This window comes from Schistocerca piceifrons, chromosome 2 (genome assembly GCF_021461385.2).
Source record: "Schistocerca piceifrons isolate TAMUIC-IGC-003096 chromosome 2, iqSchPice1.1, whole genome shotgun sequence".
Lineage (NCBI taxonomy): Eukaryota > Metazoa > Arthropoda > Insecta > Orthoptera > Acrididae > Schistocerca > Schistocerca piceifrons.
Window position 1 is genome coordinate 976,196,550 of NC_060139.1, and position 23,260 is coordinate 976,219,809.

Below are 23,260 nucleotides of genomic sequence, written 5' to 3' on the forward strand. Positions count from 1 at the left end.
GTTGTTCCGGCATACCTTGACGACCACTTATTTTTTATACAGTGGAAATTATTATGAAATGACGGATGGAACAGCCATGGGTTCGCCACTGTCACCAGCAATAGCGAATTTTTTCATGGAGGACTTTGAAGAACGAGCCCTGAGCAGTGCTCACCTTCGCCCATCATGCTTCTATAGATACGTCGACGATACTTTTTTAATCTGGCCACACGGCAGCGACACGCTGCAGCAGTTCGTCGAACATCTGAATGGTGTACATCCAAACATAAAATTTACATTGGAGTTAGAGAAGGAAGGGAAGTTACCTTTTTTAGATGTGTTGGTAGAGCGAAAGCCGGATGGACGACTGGGCCATTCTGTGTACAGGAAGCCAACCCATACAGACTTATATCTGCAAAGCCATAGCTTCCATCATCCGTCTCAGAAGAGAGCTATGCTGAATACTTTAGTACACAGAGCCAGGACTATTTCCGACAAGGAACACCTCGGTCCCGAGATCAACCATTTGACGACTGTTTTCAAGAGGAATGGTTATTCTGCCGGTGAAATTAAATCAGTATTGTCCAAGAAAGTAAGACACGATGCCGGCCACATACAAGAAGAGGACCAACACATAGCGCGGCTTCCTTTTTGCGGTGCTACAACGAGCAAGATAGCCAGAGTCCTGAAGAGGCAAGGAATAAAACCAGTTTTCCGACCACCTAGGAAAATTAAGGAAATGTTGAGACCAGTCAAAGATAGTCTCGGCTTAAGAGTGCCGGGAATTTATACTATTCCTTGTGAGTGCGGCAAGAATTACATGGGCCAGTCTGTAAGAACCGTTGCCGACCGCTGCATCGAGCACCAACGCCACCTGAAATACAGGTATTTGGAAAAATCAGCGGTGGCTGAACATAGCCTGCTTAACAAGCATAAGATTTTATTTGAAGAAACCAGAGTAATAGCCCACACATCGAATTACTGGGACTCTGTGATCCGGGAAGCAGTCGAAATTAGACTTAGCGATAATAACTTTAATAGAGACAACGGCTATGCACTTAGCAACACTTGGAAGAGTGCACTGGATAAAGAAAAATCACAGAGAAAAACTTCTTGCACTTTACCTCCTGATTTAAGGGATGGCGCTGCAAGCAACACGGGATAGCAACTACATCTATGGAAGTAGAGGGCACCACTTCGCTACGCGCCATATCGCTGACGTATTCCAGCCAATAAGAAGCCGTCATTTGCATATAAAAGTGGGAACCTCGCTAGTTCACGACAGTCAGTTTTAGCCCTGACGACGACCATGGAGGTAGTGGTCGAAAGCTTGGAGATTTATCCTGATTTGACGCGGCATGTACACCGAGAAATTTTTACTCAGGAAATACGTCGCGAAAGACTTCGTAGCCACATATGTTAATACTGTCTACCAATTAACAGTCTTACTTCAGTGCTGGGCATACGACGAAACACTGAGCTGACGATGAATCTGTGTAGCTGGAACTGCTCCTGTTGTTGAAGACGGTAGCATCTTGTGGAGCACGGCTAATTACAGGAATGGGCAATCGTAATTAATACAGCGTCTTCCACCCGTCCACTGTCCTTACTCCTGCTACTAGTCATCTGGCCGGCGCGCGTACATGATGCTGCTGAAATGGTACGCTCTACTGCGAGAGCGTTAACACCACACTTTTGCTCACTACAAGTGCTGTAATCTGTCCCCCTCTCTCCACGCGGTCCATGCAACAGCTCCCTACCCAAAGATTTCACAACGCACAAGCACTGCTATTATCGTTGCTAGTCGATGCAAATAATAATTCCTTTGGCTTTTTCCCAGAGCTTATAAGGTTCACAGTAAAACACGGATAATGTCAACAGACTTCTACCTAAATTTACACATTCAGCGAAGTAATGTCCTTACTTATTGAAAGAAAGCATTTAAATTACAAATATTTACATACAATTCAGCAAAAAAAATTATATGTCGGTAACAGGTACCATGCATCCCACATTTTCGGTGTTACATTTGGAAGAGCACAACTGTGTGGAAACCACTATTTTCATGCAAGATGGGCATCTCCTCATGTTGTTTGCCCAGTAAAAGATCTACTTAATGTGACCTTCCACGAACATATCTCCAGAGGTTTTCCAGATCCATGGGTTGCAACATCACCTGATCCGAATCCATGTGACTCTTGGAGATATCTAAAAGAATGTGTTTGTCAGGAACATGTTTGGTCTGTATCTGATATGAAGGCAAGTACATAGGAACATGTTACTCAGATTCCACCGCAACTGCTGTGAGCAACTGTTGATCATATACACTACGTATGCAGCGTCTTACCAAAATCTCTGGTGCTCATATTGAACTAATTGTGTAAACAGCGGATGATAATAAAATCAACATTATGCCTTTATCACCTGGATGATGCTTTCTGCCCACATCCTGTTCCTGTTCCATTAAATATGAAAACATTTTTACAACTCTTTCTTGTATCTGGTGTCCAAAATTGAAACCAATTTTTTTTCCAGAATAAATTGGTCCTGATTTAATGCAGACCCACACTGGACCTCTTTGTGTAGCTGCAATTTAATTATAACCACCCAGTACATTTGGAGCACAGTATTGTATGGTAGTGAGTCATGGAGTGTGGGAAAAATGAAAAAGAAGTGAATTGAAGTATTCTATATCTGGTGCTGTAGAAAGACGTTTATAAGTGCACTGATCAGATAAGAAATGTGGTGGTTCTCCACAGAATCGGCAAGGAGAGGAATGTGGAAAATACTGAGAATTAGAAGAGACGAGGATAGGACGTGTGTTAAGACATCAAGAAACAACTTCACTGGTATTTGAGGAAGCTGTAGAGGATTAAAACTGTAGAGGAAGTCAGAGATTAGGATATATCCAACAAATAATTGAGAACAGTGGGTGTAAGTGCTACTGGGAGGTGAAGAGTTTGGGATGGGAGATGAGTTTGCGTTGGGCCACATCAAACCGACCAGAAGACTGCCGATGAAATTAAAACAGTGACAGCAGCAGCAGCAACAACAACAACAGAGGCACGCTGACTCATGAAATCTTGAATTTAAAGTTCACAAAAATGGTTACATTTAAATGAAGAGAGAAATTGCATGTAACTACACTGGTGTTGAACAAAGGGAAGCTCATTTAGAACCTTAGTTGAAGAAAAATGCATAGGTTATATACAGGTGTCAAAAGTAAGGACAACTAAAGTTCAAGAGTAGGGATGTGAGCTATAGTTTTTCTGAATATCAAATATGTAGTGGGGGGGGGGGGGGGGGGGGGAAATGACAAACATAAAGTGTAATTAACAAAATTTGTCAAGAACAAAGACAAAATGTGAGCCAAAGAGAAATAAAAAAGGTAATAATAGATAATGTGCCAAAAAAAGTATGCAAAAACAACAAATTAAGAGAAGAATCAGGCATAAGAAGTTAGCAAAAGACAGAGAAAAAGATGGAAAGAAAAGAAAGAAATAGGACTGGAACAAAGAAGAAAAAAAAGACAAAGGATGACAATCTTATGCAAGTTAAGTTTGGCTGGAAGTCAAAGTGAAGTGTATATGTATAGGTACTTTTAGTCTCCAGTTTTCAGTGCTTAGTTTCCGTTATGCCAACGTAAAACACTGTTTAAAACTGCCAGTATCACTGACTTGTAATTTACATTTCTTACATATAATTTCTTATTGCCTCTACCCATGCATTCTGAAACAGTTCGCAATAGATTTTTTCACTGGCTGTGCTTTACAGAGTAGCCCATCAAATAGGTGTGAACCATAAAATAAAAATGTGAGGTTGATAGTATCTGTGGTCTGCTTTATCATGAACATGGCGTGAATGTTGACAGCTCATCTTGTAGATATGAAGAGCATCTTGAACAATTTGATCTCTTTAAAAGGCATGGAAGCCACACTTCAGTTATCGAAGTTTGTAAACAAATTCTGCTCTAGAGTAATATTGTGACATATTCTTGTCCTTTTATACAATAGGGGGAGGGGAGGGGGGTCTGCTTGAAACAGAAACATTCTCAGAGAATTATGTGCCTACTTAGAATGCACACTGTGCATGACCCTGAAAAATATCAACATGGAGAGCTGTGACAAGTGCCTGTCCAAATCGTCTGGGTACTATTTTCAGTACTGCGTGTCCTGTATGTGCTCAATGTTTTGTTTTGTTTTGGGGTTAACACCAAAATTCAAGATCAAACAGTGAAATAAAAGGCAAGATGTTAAGTTTGATAGGTTGTTGCAAATTGTAGGAGTATCTCTGTTTTACTATGTTCCTTTTCGTCATACATATTCCCCGTTATTTGACATATTTCTTTGGACAGTTGTTCTGCTCCCCTTTCAACTTATTGAAACCTTTAGTGTTTCCCCCATATCATCCCATTGCTTCTGCAAAAATATGTTATTTCCTCCCTGCACAGGAGCCCAGTAGCTCCACAGTACATGTAATGGGGAATATGATTGTGGGTAAACTGTGATGCAATTAAATGTTGCCAATTCATATGTCTACTAGAATCAGACGACTGTTGCAGACATTTTTTGTGTAACTCTTTCTGTTATACTCTCTTTTGTCACTTACTACACTTTAAGTTTTAACAGTTTTGCTTTATGTTCATGTATTCCTTTGAAAGTGATCTTGTTTTTAGTTTAACTTTCTTGCTTTTAGTAATGCAATATCAGCTGTGATTTAGTACTAAGAACTTATGGTTGGTTGTTTAAGTGTTGTATGACACTTATTCTACTTTTGTTTTTGCAGGGTGTTCAAGAAGAAGTAAGAAAAGTAAATAAACTAGACAGCAAAAAACCAGATGGGAAACCTGGCACAGTAGTTAACAGCAACACCACAGGTGTTGTCATAATGACTGGTGTGGCAAAAAAGAAGGTTGACAAAAAGAAGGGAGAGTTGATAGAACAGAATCAAGATGGCTTAGAGGCAAGTAGGAGTAATGGTTTTTTCAAGATATATTTTTTTATTTTTATCTTAAGCAGTCCAGGGACATTCATAAATATGAATCACTTGATTCTAATTGATTGTAGTTTGATTATTTATTCAATCAATTTGATTAACTTCATCACAGATTGCATCAGCTTAAAATGGATTGTTGTGGATTCTCCTTTGAATCCTTCCCCATTAGTTCATTTTTGTAAGAAGATAAGAGTTTGGTACTTATTTGCAGAACAACTAATGTACAGTTCTGATTTATTTACATGCTAATAATACACTCAAGAACAACTAAATTAAATGGATTTATGTAGCAGAATGTAGTGTCCCCTTTTGCCCTAATGACAGTGATAATGGCGATATTTCAAAGGAGATTTCCTGATCCATAAGAGATCAGGTGCCACCGATAACTCATGAAGATTGGGCCACCCATAACTCATGAAGAATGCTCAGAGCTGGGTCCAAGACACACATTTTGCTAAACGACACTCCCGTGAGCTCAGCAGAATAGAGTTCAGATCACCTGAGAGTGGGAAGGAAGATTTACACACAAGCACTATTCTGTCCATGGAGTGTTACTTGAACTGTTAACGCAATTAGGGGTAGTGGGTTGACAAATTGTCTGACAAAAGCTACAAACTGTGTTGGAGTGTTGTAGGTGAAAAAATGGATGCAACTAACCAGTCAGTAGGTTCTTGTATTATTTACTATTGACAGACATAGCCTAACTATTCAACCAGTTCTCTGGTATTGTGTGCCATGCCCATTCTTCACTCAACTGTCACATCAACACCCAGTATGAGATCTGCAGACACCCTGAATGTATGGCAAGCTGAAGTGGTTAATTTAGTGTAGTTACAGAAGTTCTCTCCTTCGAAAACAGCAGTTGTCTGTAATTCATTTCTTCACAAGTCTGCTTGGAACTACTGTAATACAATTCATAATGTGTTCCAGTTCCAAAATTTCTGCAACTCTTATAATAAGAGTGTAAAACTATTATCAGTGTTTTTATTCTTGTAATACAGCTAGATACAATCAGTTGCTTTTTCTTGCAACATTGGTAATAATGTGTGTTCACTAAGGTCATAGTATTGTACATTGCCACATCTAAACTGTAATCTCGTCTGGACCCAGAGTTAGTCATCAAAGAATCACAGCATTTAGGATTGAAAGCAAGTTCATTACTGACATCAGCTTAACGCCAGAGTAGAACTCATCTCATACACAGAGTGTGCAGCTGTTCATACAACCATCAAATACTCCAGATTATGATATTTATACAAACATCAAATACTCCATAATATACAAACATTACGAACATGAGATATACCAAGAACATTCCAGAAACAATAAGTATGAAATAACAAATAATTACTGTCAGTTGTGTTTTAACTGGCAACCTGAAGCACACCAACCACCAATGCTAACCATTATGCCACATTGTATATTCTGTAGTTCATGACATTGCTTCTTCTCCTAGAGAAATAGTGAGTGACTCACTGTTTCAGAAATTCTCAGTGGAGCCAACTGCAGTGCTCTGGATTTGGATTTTGTCAATGGTCCTCTGTATGGTAGCACCGGCTGGTCTTGTTGTCACATCTTCACTATGAAGAGCATTGAACGCAGCTTCATCAGCCGAAGCTTCGAGCTCATTGAATAGGTCTTCAGTTTTCTTGAACCTCCCATCATTGATCTGTGCATAAGGACTGAGTGTCTGTGCATTTGTCCTCAACTTCATACATCATGTTTGACAAGAGATGAAAGATGTGAACAAGGCCCAAAGTAGTGCTTTACTAACTTTTCTGATAGTCCTGCTTTCGGCACAGATGTAAAAATCGAAACCAAGTTCCGGGACTGCATTTCACTGGTTGGTGCTTATCATTGTAGTGCTCTCAGTCCTTCTCTTGTGTCTCCAGAGACCTGTCGTTTAGGCCTCACATTTGGTGTGAAGCCTGCAATGTCTTGATTATATGCAGATGTCATGTTGGGCAACATTGTATCCCAATCTCTCTGTTACATATTAACATGCATCAAAGGCATATCTACCAGTGCCTCATTAGAGCATTCTGTAAGGCCCTTTGTATGTGGATGGTACGCAGTTGTCACATTGTGGGTGATGTCACAGTGTGAAATTACCTCAGATACTAGTGTTGACTGGATAACTTTTTCATGATCAGAGATCATCACATGGGGTGCTCCATGCTGCAAAATTATGTCTGCTACAAGCAACTTAGCAAGTTCCAGAGCTTCGGCAGTCAACACAGCTTTGGTGACAGTATAGGGAGTGAAATAATCAGTGCAGACTATAATGTATCAGTTCTTATTCATTGTCTTCGGGAACCTCCCCAAAAGATTGATCCTGGTTCCATGGAAAAATGCTGCTGCAGGCAGGATCTCCCATGAGCTCAGATGGCTTGTGATGCTTGCAAGTTGTCCCATCCAAGAATAACATGACTACATTATGTTAAAATACATATTTGAATGACTGCATTCTGAATTTGCTAGTTAGTGTTGTGATACATATTTCCCATTTACGACCTTCTGCACAGTTACTTTCATACCACAGAACTTAGCCTTCTTTAACTTACGACATTACTGAAAATGAAGCTCTTGAGTTGGCTAGTGCCCGGACTAGTTGGCTGTCGATGATGATGCTGATGAGATGTTTTTGTCATTTGATAACTGTCGTTCATGGACAATTTTCATCTCCCGTCCAGATGGTTGCCTTGCTTAGTTTTCCTGAATTTGACAGCTAGGTAGGTGGCTGGTACCTCTGTACAGTGATGGGAAATGGATACAGTTTGTTGGGGAGTGGCCTAGTCCAGAGTATGGAGATGAGCTTCGGCCCATAGGTTGATAATAATCTTCTGCAGTTAACTGGCATGAATGGGACTGTTATGGTGGATGATGTTTTCTGTGTCTGTTCTTCTAGGGAATATTTTACTTGGTGGAGGAGTTTGTTGTACCTGCGTTGGCTGTTTGCTGAGTTTTTGTGTGATCAAAGTGTGAGTTGGCAGAGTCCGTTTTTCCTGGCATGTTCGGCTGATCACAGAGATTGCTGCTAAAACTTGCTACTCCTCTTCTTCCACAGTCTTTGTTACCTCCTGACGTATTTGGTTGACATTCAAGGCTGCTCTCTTTTGTTTTCTTGGTCCAATATTTCTGGCTGGCGTACACTGCTTTATCTCTTCTCTTACTATCTAACATCTGAGTTTGTGGGGCAGGGGGTTAATTTTAGTAAGAAATATTGTATCTGTTCATTCGTCTCTGTCTTTTACAAGAGCCTGAAAACTATTTTGGCAGTCAGCCAGAAAGTGATGGAGGACATACTGACCATAGTTTCCAGTCTGCAACTCCACATTCTTCTTTTGCTCACTGAAAGAAATGCTTTTTGTATCTATCTACTCAATGGGATCAGGAACTATGATTGTAAATGAAAGTTCTGAGTTCTAACTAATTCATACATTTGATAAAATTTCACACGCGCAACATGGTAATATTCCTGATGATGATGATGATGATGATGATAATAGTAATAATAATAATAATAATAATAATAATGATAATGTCTCCATCGTAAACAACACTATGAGCAGTTCAGAGGCGACCCTTATGGTAAGTTCCCACTAAATGGTCTTTCGCCCTGACTTCTAATAAACAAAGTTAATTGCTCACCACAAAAGTGGAAAATAATCTCACCACTTACACAGGATTTTGTTAACATTATGGGCAGCACACAAACAGTTACTTCCATAAATCTAAGTGATCCAGGACAGTGTAGAGTCCTCACAAGTTCACTTCCTATTTGTACTGAAAACACGGGCTTAGTTGCAGCCTGGCTGTGATGTCACCCGAGGCAGCGTGTAAGCCAGCACACCAACGGCATACTCGCCTTCTCCAACCCACCAAGTCCGCAATCGCCGAACATTGTATTTCCACAGAACATTCCATGAATTACGATGACACAAAAATTTTGGCCCATACATCAAACTTTTGGAGCTCGATTATCAATGAATCTGTGGAAATAAGATTGTCTGACAACGAGACTCTCATCAATCGAGATAACGTTTATCAGCTAAACTCTGCTTGGAATCCTGTTATAGAGAAACTTCGTAGTCGACGTAGTTATCTGCATAAAGATGGAAATCGACCTGATACCAATATGCCAGGCTTTCACAGTGGAGGGTGCGAGGCGCAGTGCACGGAGCCGTTATGAACGCGCACGCTGAGCAGCGCATGCGCAATGTCACCTCAGTATGGCTTTAAATAGCGGAGCTCAGCACGTACTCACTAGTACTATTACAGTGGCACTCACCTGAAGATGGCCAGAAGACTCTGCGCCGAAATATCATGGCAGGACGTTATTGATATCCAGCAGTTCTCCCATGTTTTTATGGAACAAAGCCAGCATTGACTGATGTGGGCAGAGTGATAGCTCGGTGCGAAGTGTGTGCTTCACTGGCTCTCAGGCTGTATTTATTTATGGGCGCAGCAGACATTATTTTACGACTCTGTTGTGTATCAATCTACAATCTTCATAATTTTTATATGAATGGAATTAAGTTGGCTTTAGGTACAGAGAAAGTTTTAGCTTGACTGCATTTAAACTAGGCCAGCAAAAATTTTTAGAATGGAACCGACAGTAGAACATGACCTCAGTAATACATCTTTAGGAGACCTTGTATTGATTGTTATTTACATCAAAGTCTTGAAACTTCATATCTTCATTATTTAATGGATGTTATCAAGTGCTGTAATCAGAACTTTCCATCGTTAATATAAATGATACTTAGTTTATTACAAATAAGGACGTTTTTGTTCCAGATGTAGCTGTTAGTAAATTACTTGAAAACTATCAGAGGTAGCTTAATGTGGTCACATAGGCAATGTTTTTATATCAAACTTAAGCTTCATATGAATTTTCATCTTTCTGACTCTTAATATTTTGTGCCTTCATTTTTTCATAAAAACATCAATTTTGACCAATATATTGCTCTAATTAAGTTGAGACTTGTCACTGTTGATTGCGACATACATATGCACATTCTGAACAATTTGTGGTTTCTAGCTTTATTACTTAGTGCCACTTGTTTTTATTTAAAAAGATATGTTTACGGAAACATATTCATCTGATCATTCTGAGATCTAACAAATGAAACATTAATATACTGAAACATATGATGACAGTTTGAAAAAGCTAGTTTAATTACATCTTTAAATTATGGTGCAATACTTGTATGCTACGCAGAGACGCGTTATGATGATGTGGTGCTAGTAGCGGGTAATTCCTGGCACACTCGCTCGCCTCTGTATCTCTCAAATGATGCAGCACATGTTTTGCCACAAGAGAGGCAAGATCAAGGTAGTCTTCCACAACAGGCATGGTGACCACATTCAGCAGGTGGTCATATCTCTTTCATCTGACTTTTTCTGTTGCATTTCCTCGATTTGTAACAGCACTTCATGAACTCTGTCATTGTGACATCCTTTACCAGAAGGGCTTGGTGCATGTTTCTTCGTTGTTCTCGAACCACTGTTGGGTTGTACGTCCCAGTAAAAGTACACATTTCCCAAAACATAATGTCATCCTGTGTGATTATTTGGCTTCTCGGTTGAATCCTTTCACCCATTTCATTGTGTCCTGACTAACGTCTCAGAAAAACTGATGGATGCGGATGCCCTGATGTGCGACTGACTTACTGCTGTTTTGGACTCTGTCTGTCTCCTGAATGTACAGATCTTGGGAATGATGTACTGCATGTATTCCAGTCCCTGTGTGTGTGTAGGTGATGACTTTGATGCTCCCTAATTGGAGCCAAGGTGAAGCAGATGTTTTGCATCATCATTGAAGCACAGCGCTTAGAAATAAAAGAATGTTTATTACTGTCAGCAGTGTACAGCAAGAACAGAACTCAACTCCTGCATGTACAGTGCAGATATTTATACAACCATTGAATATTTTAGAATGTACATCTACATCTACATCTACATCAGTACTCCGCAATCCCCTTGTGGCAGGTGGCGGAGGGTAACCTATGCCACTACTAGTCATTTCCTTTCTTGTTCCACTCGCAAGCAGAAAGAGGGAAAAACCATTGTCTATAAGCCTCCATATGAGGCATAATTTCTCGTATCTTATCTTTCTTTCCCCTAGGCGTAATGTGTTTTGGAGACAACAGAATTGTTCTGAAGTCAGTTTCCTGTTAATGTTCTCAGCAGTGTTCCTTAAAATGTATGTCACCTTCCCTCCAGGGGTACACATTTGAATTCCCAAAGCATCTCCGTAACATCTGCATGTTGTTTGAACCTACCACTAACAAATCTAGCAGCCTGCCTGTAAATTGCTTCGATGTATTCCTTTATCCGACATAGTACAAATCCCAAACACTTGAGCAGTACCCAAGAATAGCTCGCACTAGTACCCTATATGCAGTCTCCTTACAGTTTCCTAGAAGTCTCCCAATAAACCTAAGCTGACCAGTCATGTGCCCTACAACAGTTATCACATGCTCCATCCATTTCATATCGCTTTGTAACATTATGCCCAGATAGTTAAACGACATGGCTGTGTCAAGCAGTATCCAAACGTTAACAGTTGGTTTTCCCTACTCATACACATCTTCATTTAGAGCTAGCTGCCATTCGTCACACCAACTAGAAGCTTTTTCTAACTCATCTTGTATCCTCCTACAGTCACTCAACGTCGACACCCTACTTTGTAGCACAGCATCATGAGCAAACAACTGCAGATTGCTGCCCACCCTGTCTGCCATATCATTTATGTCTGTAGAGAATTATAGCAGTCCTATCACACTTCCCAAGAGCACTCCTGACAATACGTTTGTCTCTCATTAACACTCATCATTGAGGACAACATACGGGATTCTATAACATAAGAAGTGTTCAAGCCACTCACATATCTGTGAACCTATCCCACGTGCTTGTACCGTCTTTAACAGCCTGCAATGGGGCTCCATGTCAAATGCTTTCCAGAAATCTAAAAATATAGAATCTGCCTATTGCCCTTCATCCATAATTTGCAGTATATCTTGTGAAAAAAGTGCAAGCTGAGTTTTGCACGAACGTTGCTTTCTAAATGGGCTGATTTGTGGATGTAAACTTCTCTGTCTGAAGAAAATTTATTACAATACAACCCCACTTTTACATTCCCAGAATTAACTTTTTCCCGCTGTATGACAGTTTCTATTGCTCCTATCAACTTTCCTGTGTCCACAATGTTAATTCACACCCAATTTTGTGTCAACATATTTATAATTTTCCTGCGATTTACGCTTTATGAAAAAACGTTTGTGGAGAAAAACTGACTTAAAATGACCCTGGTGTGGCGTTGGCCATCAAGTAGTGTTTATGAACCTTACATGGTTAAGTTTTTGACACCAGGGCACCCTACTCAATGGATGAATCAGTAAACAGATAATAGTTGGAACAATTTGTGCCATATCTCCTACCGCTGCTGAGTTCTACTCGGCATGGTGGCTAATGGGAGTGACTAGGTTCGTTAAAAAAAAATATATTACGACCAAGCACAACCATTTCCAAACTGTCTCTACTGCACATGCACAGTTCTTGATTGTTTTGATTGTCATGACACGTTTGTCAAATCATATTTTGCATGTTTCATCATTTGGTCACTTGCAGCACTGGTTGACACCTTCATTCGCTTTCTGTTGCTCATATGATTTTGGTTTAAACGCAGCACCAATTACGTATTTCATTTCATGCTGAGCAAAAAGTGTTTCAAGAATTTATTCTCATTGTGAAGTTCAGTATTTACGTATCTGTTTTTTGTTATGTTACACAAACAAACAATGTGAGTGATAGTTTGCATGTGTGTGGTTTTGTATATAACTGAGGAGGTTCAGTGCCTGACAACCTCAAAAAGACAACTACATTGCAAGATACACAGAAAACACAAATGTACACACCACACAACATACTTATGCAAATACTTGCATTTGACAATGAGAAAAAACTCTCGAAATGCATTGTGCTAAGCATGAAAAAATACATAACTGATGGAGTGTTTCATTACTTAAATAATGAATGACAGCTGCAGGCTTTCTAATGACATCAGTTCCGATGTATGAAACTTGAGTCAAACAGAAAGTTGAGTCAAACAGAAAGTTACCAGTGCCAATTAGATCAGCAGCTTTTATTAGGTAATAAACCTTTATCAAATGATAAACAAGTCCCTGACGAGTATTTTGATGACCATTATGTACATGTATCATATATAAAGTGCAAAAAATGCAAGGAGGTAACAACATATAACTTACCCAATATACTACTTAGTTGTCATCTACATGCAGTATGTAGTTTCCTGTCTGTTACTCTGATTCACTGAAATACATCCACTTAAAAGTCTTTCTGTTTTTTGCAAGACACTGCTTTCATTTTAATCTCTTTCAAAACAGTCCACCGAAATGAGAGGTTTTGCCTGAAAAATACACTCCTCTCGCACCACCGATTGAAGTAATTTTGCCATCTGTGAGTGTGCCCTCTCCACTCCTTATCACAATTAAAGTAATCTGTGTTTCCATCCATTAATTAGGTGTAAGAAATGTTTTGTGAATCAACAATATCGTTGTATGCTTTCCAGGAAATCATAAGTGAACTATTCAGTTTCCAGTACCCTCACAATAAGGCTTTTTCATCTAATCACTATTGACTTTCAGCTTCATACAAATAAAATTAAGTGTGTGCTACAAGTAGTGCTTTGTCATTTTCCTGGAAGTGATGGTCCTGTAGCACTGTTGTAAAGTTTCTACGAAGTTTAGAAGGGGCAGGAACAAATCCATAGTAAGTTTTCCATTCATCTAACTACTGTCTTAATCATCAAGAAATTACACTGCACTTGTTAGTCAGTGCCATGGTTTATTGCCGTGGAAACCGTTCATCCACTTTCAGCCTTATCTCTTTTGAGAAGTTTCTCTCCCTTTGCAACCTTGTGTTTGTCAACAATGTTATATTTAATATGAGACACCTGTTCATCCTAATACTTAATGCACTCAAATGTCATAAAGTTATTTTAGTCTAATTCTGAGAGTGTGGATATGAAATCAGTGTCTTCAGTTTGGAAGTAATTTCTACTGGTGTACCATAGAAATCAGTGTTGGGCCCACTTTTTATTTTATGTAGATACTGTCCCATACTCCAGACAAGAAGTTAAAATAGCTCTTTCTGATTATAGTAACATACTCAAGTGACACAAAATGAAAAGAAATAAATTTTTTGTGAAAATTCTTCACTCAATTAAATCACTAATATGTAGGGACAGGAAAAATCATTTTATTGTATGGTCAAACTTGTTAATATTTGCCAATAACAATGCTATTTTTAGCTAATTTTGGTGTTATTTTTAGCTAATTTTTCTGTTATTTTTACCTATTTTGGTGGTGTTTTTTGCCAACATGGGAGTTATTTTTTGACAATATCACTGCTATTTTTTTTCCAATATTGGTATTAATATCGCCGATATTGGGGCTATGTTTTGCCAAAGCTGGTGATATTGTCAACCAAAATTGGGTGTTAAATTTTGATCAGTTTTCATGGTATTTTATATCAGATACAATGTTACCTTTTTTGTCGCTTTCTGTGTTGTCTGCTTGGCCTGATTCTGTGCTAAGTTTTTTTGCCACATTTGGTGTTACCGACTTTTTTATGTCAAATTTGGTGTTAGTTTTCACCTCTTTTATGTTTTAGTGTGATTTCCTTTTTTCCCAGTTTCTCTGTTATTTTCTTACCAACTTAAGTGGTGGTTGCTTTTTTTTTTCCCAGTTTTGGTGTTCCTTCTTTTCTTCCAGTTTTGCTGATCCCTTTTTCCTGATTTTTTGGTTACTTTTTTTCAATTTCGGTGTTATTTTTCTTCCCAATTTTGGTCCTTTTTCGCCAATTTTGGTGGTGTTTTTTTTTTTTTTTTTTTTTTTTGCCGTTTTTGGTGCTTATTTTGACTTCACATCATACTTACATGGGAAGTGAATTGTTATTTTCAGATCATATACCAGCCTCAGTCTTGTAAACAAAAAATCAAAATACAGTTTCAAAACTCAGTAAACCTCAGTTATGAATATTGACAACATTGCTATCCTCAGATTTACAACATTTTTATTCAAGAAAATGGCAAATTTAACGATATTTCTGAAAAACTTCATGATATTTTTAAAAATCGTTGCATTCATCTCCATTCCCTGCACCATGCGTCAGTTCGTTGCAGATCCTCCTGCATTTCAGTACAATTTTCCATTGTTACAACCTCTGGATACGCCACAGCATCATCTGCAAAAAGCCTCAGTGAACTTCCGATGTCATCCACAGGGTCATTTATGTATATTGTGAATAGCAACAGTCCTATGACACTCCCCTGCGGCACACCTGAAATCACTCTTACTTCGGAAGACTTCTCTCCATTGAGAATGACATGCTGCGTTCTGTTATCTAGGAACTCTTCAATCCAATCACACAATTGGTCTGATAGTCCATATGCTCTTACTTTGTTTGTTAAATGACTGTGGGGAACTGTATCGAACGCCTTGCGGAAGTCAAGAAACACGGCATCTACCTGTGAACCCGTGTCTATGGCTCTCTGAGTCTCGTGGACAAATAGCGCGAGCTGGGTTTCACACAACAGTCTTTTTCGAAACCCATGCTGATTCCTACAGAATAGATTTCTAGACTCCAGAAAAGTCATTATTCTCGAACATAATATGTGTTCCAAAATTCTACAACTGATCGATGTTAGAGATATAGTTCTAAAATTCTGCACATCTGTTCGACGTCCCTTCTTGAAAATGGGGATGACCTGTGCCCTTTTCCAATCCTTTGGAACGCTACGCTTTTCTAGAGACCTACGGTACACCGCTGCAAGAAGAGGGTCAAGTTCCTTCGCATACTCTGTGTAAAATCGAACTGGTATCCCATCAGGTCCAGTGGCCTTTCCTCTTTTGAGTGATTTTAATTGTTTCTCTATCCCTCTGTCGTCTATTTCGATATCTACCATTTTGTCATCTGTGCGACAATCTAGAGAAGGAACTACAGTGCAGTCTTCCTCTGTGAAACAGCTTTGGAAAAAGACATTTAGTATTTCGGCCTTTAGTCTGTCATCCTCTGTTTCAGTACCATTTTGGTCACAGAGTGTCTGGACGTTTTGTTTTACCCACCTACCGCTTTGACATAAGACCATAATTTCTTAGGATTTTCTGCCAAGTCAGTACATAGAACTTTACTTTCGAATTCATTGAACGCCTCTCGCATAGCCCTCCTCACACTACATTTTGCTTCGCGTAATTTTTGTTTGTCTGCAAGGCTTTGGCTATGATTATGTTTGCTGTGGAGTTCCCTTTGCTTCCGCAGCAGTTTGTTGTACCACGGTGGCTCTTTTCCATCTCTTACGATCTTGCTTGGCACATACTCATCTAAAGCATGTTGTACGATGGTTTTGAACTTTGTCCACTGATCCTCAACACTATCTGATGTGTTGGCAAATGTGCCAACACCTTGTAGATAGAGGATGCCGAAATCTAACGCAGACGGGCGTGAATTCTGGAACAGGATAAGTATTGAATGCTAATAAGAAAAGTATGCAGCTCCTCGAATACTTAACTTTATTCGATCCTTGTGGTACATCGCTCTTGATAATACAAATAAGACTATCTTCAGATACGGTTAAGGGCGCCTTGCTAGGTCGTAGTCATGAACTTAGCTGAAGGCTATTCTAACTGTCTCTCGGCAAATGAGAGAAAGGCTTCGTCAGTGTAGTCGCTAGCAAAGTCGTCGTACAACTGGGGCGAGTCTATTTCGTATCTCGAGACCTGCCTTGTGGTGGCGCTCGGTCTGCGATCATACAGTGGCGACACGCGGGTCCGACATGTACTAAATGGACCGCGGCCGATTTAAGCTACCACCTAGCAAGTGTGGTGTCTGGCGGTGACACCACACTATCTGTACTTGAGACAAAACTTTTGTGTTGAGCCGTCAGGTACTCTGTAATCTGCTTTTTGTCACTTTTGCTAAAGAGAAAAATCTTCCTATCTTTTTTAATATTTCTATTTGTGGCTGAAATCATCGATGCAGTAACCGCTTTATGATCGCTGATTCCCTGTTCTGCGTTAACTGTTTCAAATAGTTCGGGGCTGTTTGTTACCAGAAGGTTCTCTGTTTAACTGCTCAAGGTAGTTTTCAGATAAAGCACTTAAAAAAATTTCTCTGGATTCTTTGTCCCTGCTACCCGTTATGAACGTTTGAGTCTCCCAGTCTATATCCGGCAAATTAAAATCTCCACCCAGAACTATAACATGGTGGGGAAATCTACTCGAAATATTATCCAAATTATCCTTCAGGTGCTCAGCCACGACAGCAGCTGAGCCAGGGGGCCTATAGAGACATCCAATTACCATGTCTGAACCTGCTTTAACCGTGACCTTCACTCAAATTATTTCACATTTCGGATCTCCGTCAATTTCCTTCGATACTATTGCACATCTTATCACTATAAACACGCCTCCCCCTTCACTGTCCAGCCTGTCTCTGTGGTATACATTCCAATCTGAGTTTAGGATTTCATTACTGTTTACATCTGGTTTCAGCCAACTTTCTGTCCCTAGTACTATATGGGCGTTGTGACCGTTTATTAATGAGAGCAGTTCTGGGACCTTTCTATAGATGCTCCTGCAGTTTACTATTAGCACATTAATATTGTTATTCCCTGTTGCATTTTGCCTACTCCTACCTTGCCGCATCTCAGGAGGCGTCTTGTTGGGACTAGGGAGGGAATTCTCTAACCTAAAAAACCCACATGTGCACTCCACACGTACTCCGCTACCCTTGTAGCCGCTTCCGGCGTGTATTGCACGCCTGACCTATTCAGGGGGACCCTATATTTCTCCACCCAATAGCGGAGGTCGAGAAATTTGCACCCTAGATCTCCGCAGAATCGTCTGAGCCTCTGGTTTAAGCCTTCCACTTGGGTCCAAACCAGAGGAATGTTGTTTACAATTTTGATGTAGTGTGGAATGACTACCACCAGGGTATCAGTTAGGATGAACGGTCATAGGCAGAGAGTGTATACTGGCAACAAGCAATATTCTGTTGCAGAACTTGCCCTACAGTGTGGCAGTCATGACCTCAGTGCCTGTTTCCCCACACATGCCAATTGGATTCTTCCCCCAGGCACTAGCTTCTCAGAACTCCGTGAGTGGGAACTGGTTATACAGCATGACCCTGGTTCTCACCATCCACCTGCGCTTAATTTATGTTCATTTCTTTGATGTCAGCATTTCTTCTCAGTAACCACTCCTTCCTTCACTGACCTTTTTAACTCATGTGCGATGTTTTGGCAGTAATCTCTGTCTTGTGTATTACCATATCTTCCACCTCTCAGGTTTTCAAATCTCACCTCCTCTGTAGTCCCCAACAATCAGTCTTCCATCCTCATCCCATCCAGTAAGTCTCCCCTGACTTGGGTTCTGAGCAGTTTTTCTGAATCCTCCGCATTTCCTAATCCGCACCTGTCCTTTTCCTTCACCCCTCTTCCTCCCCCTTCAACCCTACTGCCAGAAGAATGAGCCACTGGCTCAAAAAGCTTGCAAACTTCAGTACGTCTACATGTGTGTTCTCCTGCTGTTGCTTGGTGGTGTATTTTTTATGTACCCAATTGTGTTAAAATGAGGTAAAATGGTTTACTCTATCACTTATCCAGTCTTAACATTACAAAGAAAGAAGTGAAGGCATGCGTACTTTAAAATGCTTACTATTTATGCAGTTTTGTAAATGGTCAGATGGGTATTAAGAGTGCTATTTTATAGAAAAATCTGTTGACAAGTGATACAATCCACTGTAAAAACACTTGAAAGATATATTGCATGTAGTGTAATCGAAAAACATCAATGCATTCTACATAATAGTTGATTATCATGAACATGATTAACAAGGGCCACCTGTATAGACAAATTGTTAGTGTTGCTGCCTTTATTGCTGAAGCTTTGGGTTCAGTTCTTGGTATAACATCAGGTTTTTTCTGAGGTGGGGAGGTCTGTGAATACATGTTGCATGATCATGAATTGCTCATTATACTTCCTCGTAGGCAGCAGTCAAAACAGCCCTAAGGCCTAATCCTTAAAAGTGGTGTTTACTTTTACATTTTTATGATTAATGAGACAAATAGCTTGCTAGATAGCCAACCAACTAAGCAAACAACCTTCTGCCTTTTGCCTCAAAATTAAAACATTTTTGAAGTGCTTTTGTTTTGCTTTTTCTCTTTATTGTATTCCACTTAATTGTCAACACATAGTGTTCTAACTACTACAGTTATTATTATTTTATTATTATTATTATTATAACAATTGTGCCCCTTTAGGAGAGCGATTGAACTCGAATGCATAATTTCAACTCCGGACTATTTCCTCTTTGCTTCCCAAAAACTCTTAATCCTCTCAGAATGCTCTTTCTTCCGTTCTTCTGTCCATTTTTTTACCAGGCTGGTGAGATGTTCTTTCCTTGAACTTCACACTTGTGATTTTATTCCAGCACTCAGTGCGGTCTTTGAGATTTTTTTAATTTATTTTTTTTTATTTTTTAAAATTTTTTTTATATGTTGTTCTGCTGCAGATCCCTGTGGATTTCTTTCAGCCATTCTTTGCCGTATTTACTCTTTGTTATAATATTGAAAAGTTACCTTGCTGTTCTGCAGTCTTCCATCCTGTAGATATGTGTATAAAATTTGGCTTGGCGTTTCCTGATTATTATTATTATTATTATTATTATTATTATTATTATTATTATTATTATTATTTACAGTATTCTTCAGAAGAAGAGGAGGAAGACTTAAATGCTACTGCAGCTGGCATAGCCAACAAACAGAAGAAAGAACTTGCAAAAATAGATCATACTAATGTGGAATATACACCTTTTCGGAAAAACTTTTATGTCGAAGTGCCAGAGATCACCAGAATGACGCAAGAAGAGGTTGAAGCTTATAAAGAGGTAATACTGGCACACATACTAGCATTTACCATTTTATTTTCATCTAAGATTGCTTTCTGTACGTTTTAAAATGAGTAATCGGTCAAAAGTCTAAAGGTCAGTTTTCAGTTTTCGGATGATATGTGTGGTTAAAATGTTGGACAGATGTGAATCTAGATTTTTAAAATTTTAGTGCAACCATAATGTGGTTTCTGTACATAACATTAAATAAGCAACTTCTTCAGATCTTTCATCATATAGATAAATGGTTCTCTTTTTAAAAAATGAGGATTTTGAAAATTTTAGAAAGTACAAAATGAAGTGAAGTCTTAATGAAAATTTTCTAAAATGCAAGAGTTTGAACTCTGTTACCATATGTTGACACTTACTGTGATTATAAAGAATAGCTCTTTGCATGTTGCTGTTAATCAGTGTAAATATGACACATAAAACGAAGGGAACATTATGTATTGTGTACCCTTGCAGAAAACATAATTTGTAAATAAAAAAGTTCTGTGATGAATTTGGCTGAACTAGTATCCAGGCCAACATTTTGATGTTGTTCTACACTATTTTTTTTGCAACTTCAACATCCATCACAAGAGATTGTGTGTGCCATTATATGCTCAATGAGATTTTCAGGAATGGTAGTTGAGTATTGTGTACTGTAGGAATGCAGTAAAAATCAGAAATCAAATCAGTCTCCTTGTTCATTTACCAGGATTATCACTGCACCACTTTTGTTGTTGCAGTTTCTCTCTCTCTCTCTCTCTCTCTCTCTCTCTCTCTCTCTCTATCTTTCTCTTTTTTCCCCTGCAGAATTCCTCGGTTTTAGCTAAGTACATAAAGCTGAATACCACAGTCTTTGATAATATGTTGCCTACTGTAGCCCTTAAATGCCAGTTGTGATTTGGTGACAAACATTGCTTGTAACAGTTGATTATGTTTCATGCCATGTGTTTGTGTATGTTTTTGCTTTTAAATTACACTTAAAGCCACTGCCTTTGTGTGAGGTTGGGAGTGAGACTGTACAACTGAACTTTGTTATTTATGGCATCCTCAGCTTCTAAAGGCTGTCACTGCAAGCACATTTGTCACTCCTCTGCTGAACATTTCAAGTCAGTATACTATTTGATTTTTGAGTCCATCCATCTCAGAATCCACAATATTCTTCCGTAGCCTTCCTCTTCCTTTCTTTCCTAAAACCTTTCCTTTCAGTAGTGATGAGCAAAAATTCATTGTGACATGTCATATAGCTGATGATTTTATTTTCCACTTTTTTATGGCAGTGATCAATTTCCGTATTTAATCTATTTCTGCTCATTTGACCTTTTCTGTTTCCAACTTCTTTTCCACAGCCACATGTCCAGTGCTTCCAGGCATTGCATATCCTACTTCATCAGGACCCATGTTTCACAGCCATATAACAAAAAACTCCAGACAACTGTTTTGATGAATTATTTCCTAGTTCTTTTTGTCAGAGGTTGTTTCTTCTTACTGAAAGCCTATTTAGCAAGGACACTTCTTCTGATTTGCACAGCGCATCTATTTTCTTAAGTGACAATTTTACTAAGTATAGTCCGATGCACGAATGACAGTGGTATGCACTAACGATAGCGGTATGCACTAACGATAGTGGTTTGCGCATGTTGAGGCATTGCGGGAATTGCGTTGTTTCCAATTCCAAGCTTCAGTTGTGGTACACATGTGCACTTGCTTTCTGCACGAAGAAAGTGTATATCCTGCATGTCTCTTACTTGCTTGTGCAGTTACCACCACAATCAGCAAAATGGAATCGAAATTCAGTAAACAACTTGCTATGATCACATTTAATGCTCACATTAGTTACGGCATTCACAGCAGAGCACTCAGATCACTACTGAATGCTCATTGGCTGTCGGAGAATAAGTGACGTAGGTGTGCAGTATAGGACTAAACTCCACCACCATCTTTTGTGAGTCAAACTATAGCAGAACTGACTCAAAGTTGTATGGTGTCATCATCAATCTCAATGTTTTTTGGGTCTTTTCATTAGATTTCTTAACAACCATTAGTTATTTCACAATTGCAATATAAGTGTTTGGACCATTTTCAAGTGGTGCTGCAAAAGATTTTGCTTCAGCACATCAGATTTTAAAATGCTCCAACATGTATACACATTATCGTCAAAAATAAGCTCTTTCACTGCAGAAATACCATAACAGCAGACAAGTGCAAAGCTATGAGGACTAAGGCCATTGATGCAAAGATACATTAATGCTAATGACCTTCATTCGCATAGCTTCGCACTTGTCTGAAGTTATGGTATTTCTACAGTGAAAGGCCTAATTTTGATGATGACATTAACACATGTCAGAGGAGTTTAAAGTCTGACATGTGGCGTGGCATGAGCTTTTGCATTACCTCTTGAAAATTTCAATTGTGATATAAATCATTTCTGCAGTCAGTGGCAAATATGATGTCCTTTAAAAAAATATACATGACCGTGAACCCTGAACATGAGAATTACTACTTTGGTTTTTGAAGTTTTCGGCTTCTGTTGTACTTCTTTTTGTCTTGGTGCTAAAACTTGCAGCATTTTATTTAGTTCCTTTTCAGAATCTGCAATATGCAATGCCATCTTATACTCTAACACAATGAATTTTTGCCGCATTGATTTTGATGCTTTTGCCTAAATTTGTATAGAGCCTCTTCAATGAACATGTTGACTAAGTATGGGGCTAGTGTGCAACCTTATCTCACACCCCTTCTAATGGATGCAGTCTTTACATTTCCATGTCTTTGTGCTTTGGTTTTGAGTAGAATGAGTCTTCTGTTTCTCCAGTGCATTCCTATGTACTTCATGTTTTTAAAGAACTGCCTCCAGTTTTACATTATTGAAAGCGTTCTCCATGTCTATGAATGCAATGTATGTCTTCCTGTTACCACTCTGTCTTCTGTGTAGAATAATTCCTACTGCTAGGAGAGCTTCTCTAGCTGTCTTTCTGGATGAGAAACCAAACTGAACCTGAGATTTACAGTGTTCAGTTTTCTTTCTAATGCTGATCTTAATTACATTGAACAATGTGGTTGATGCATTTTACAGAAACTTCTTGGCAAATTAAAACTGTGTGTTGGCTGAGACTCGAACTCAGGACCTTTGCCTTTTGAGGGCAAGTGCTCTACCAACTGAGCTACCCAAGCACAACTCACGACCTGTCCTCAGAGCTTTGCTTGTGCCAGTACCTTGTCAGCTTCCAAAAATCACAGGAGTTCTCCTGCAAAAAATGAAGGACTAGCACTCCTGGAAGCCACAACCTGGAGGATATTTCCAGAATTAAATTATCACTCTGCA

General features: G+C 39.1%; 1 protein-coding gene and 1 non-coding gene across 2 annotated transcripts in view; one reads left to right on the forward strand and one right to left on the reverse strand.

Moving 5' to 3' along the window:
* The window catches only part of LOC124776527 (probable ATP-dependent RNA helicase DDX46), a 172,942-nt gene that overhangs the window by 53,512 nt on the left and 96,170 nt on the right, over positions 1-23,260 (forward strand). Inside the window, exons 7-8 of the mRNA XM_047251554.1 lie at positions 4,765-4,941; positions 19,762-19,947. Coding sequence (XP_047107510.1) covers positions 4,765-4,941; positions 19,762-19,947 — 363 coding nt within the window. The remainder of the gene's footprint in view (positions 1-4,764; positions 4,942-19,761; positions 19,948-23,260) is intronic.
* Positions 23,036-23,111, reverse strand: Trnal-caa. Its single transcript has one exon. It is a non-coding gene; the product is annotated as a tRNA-Leu (tRNA).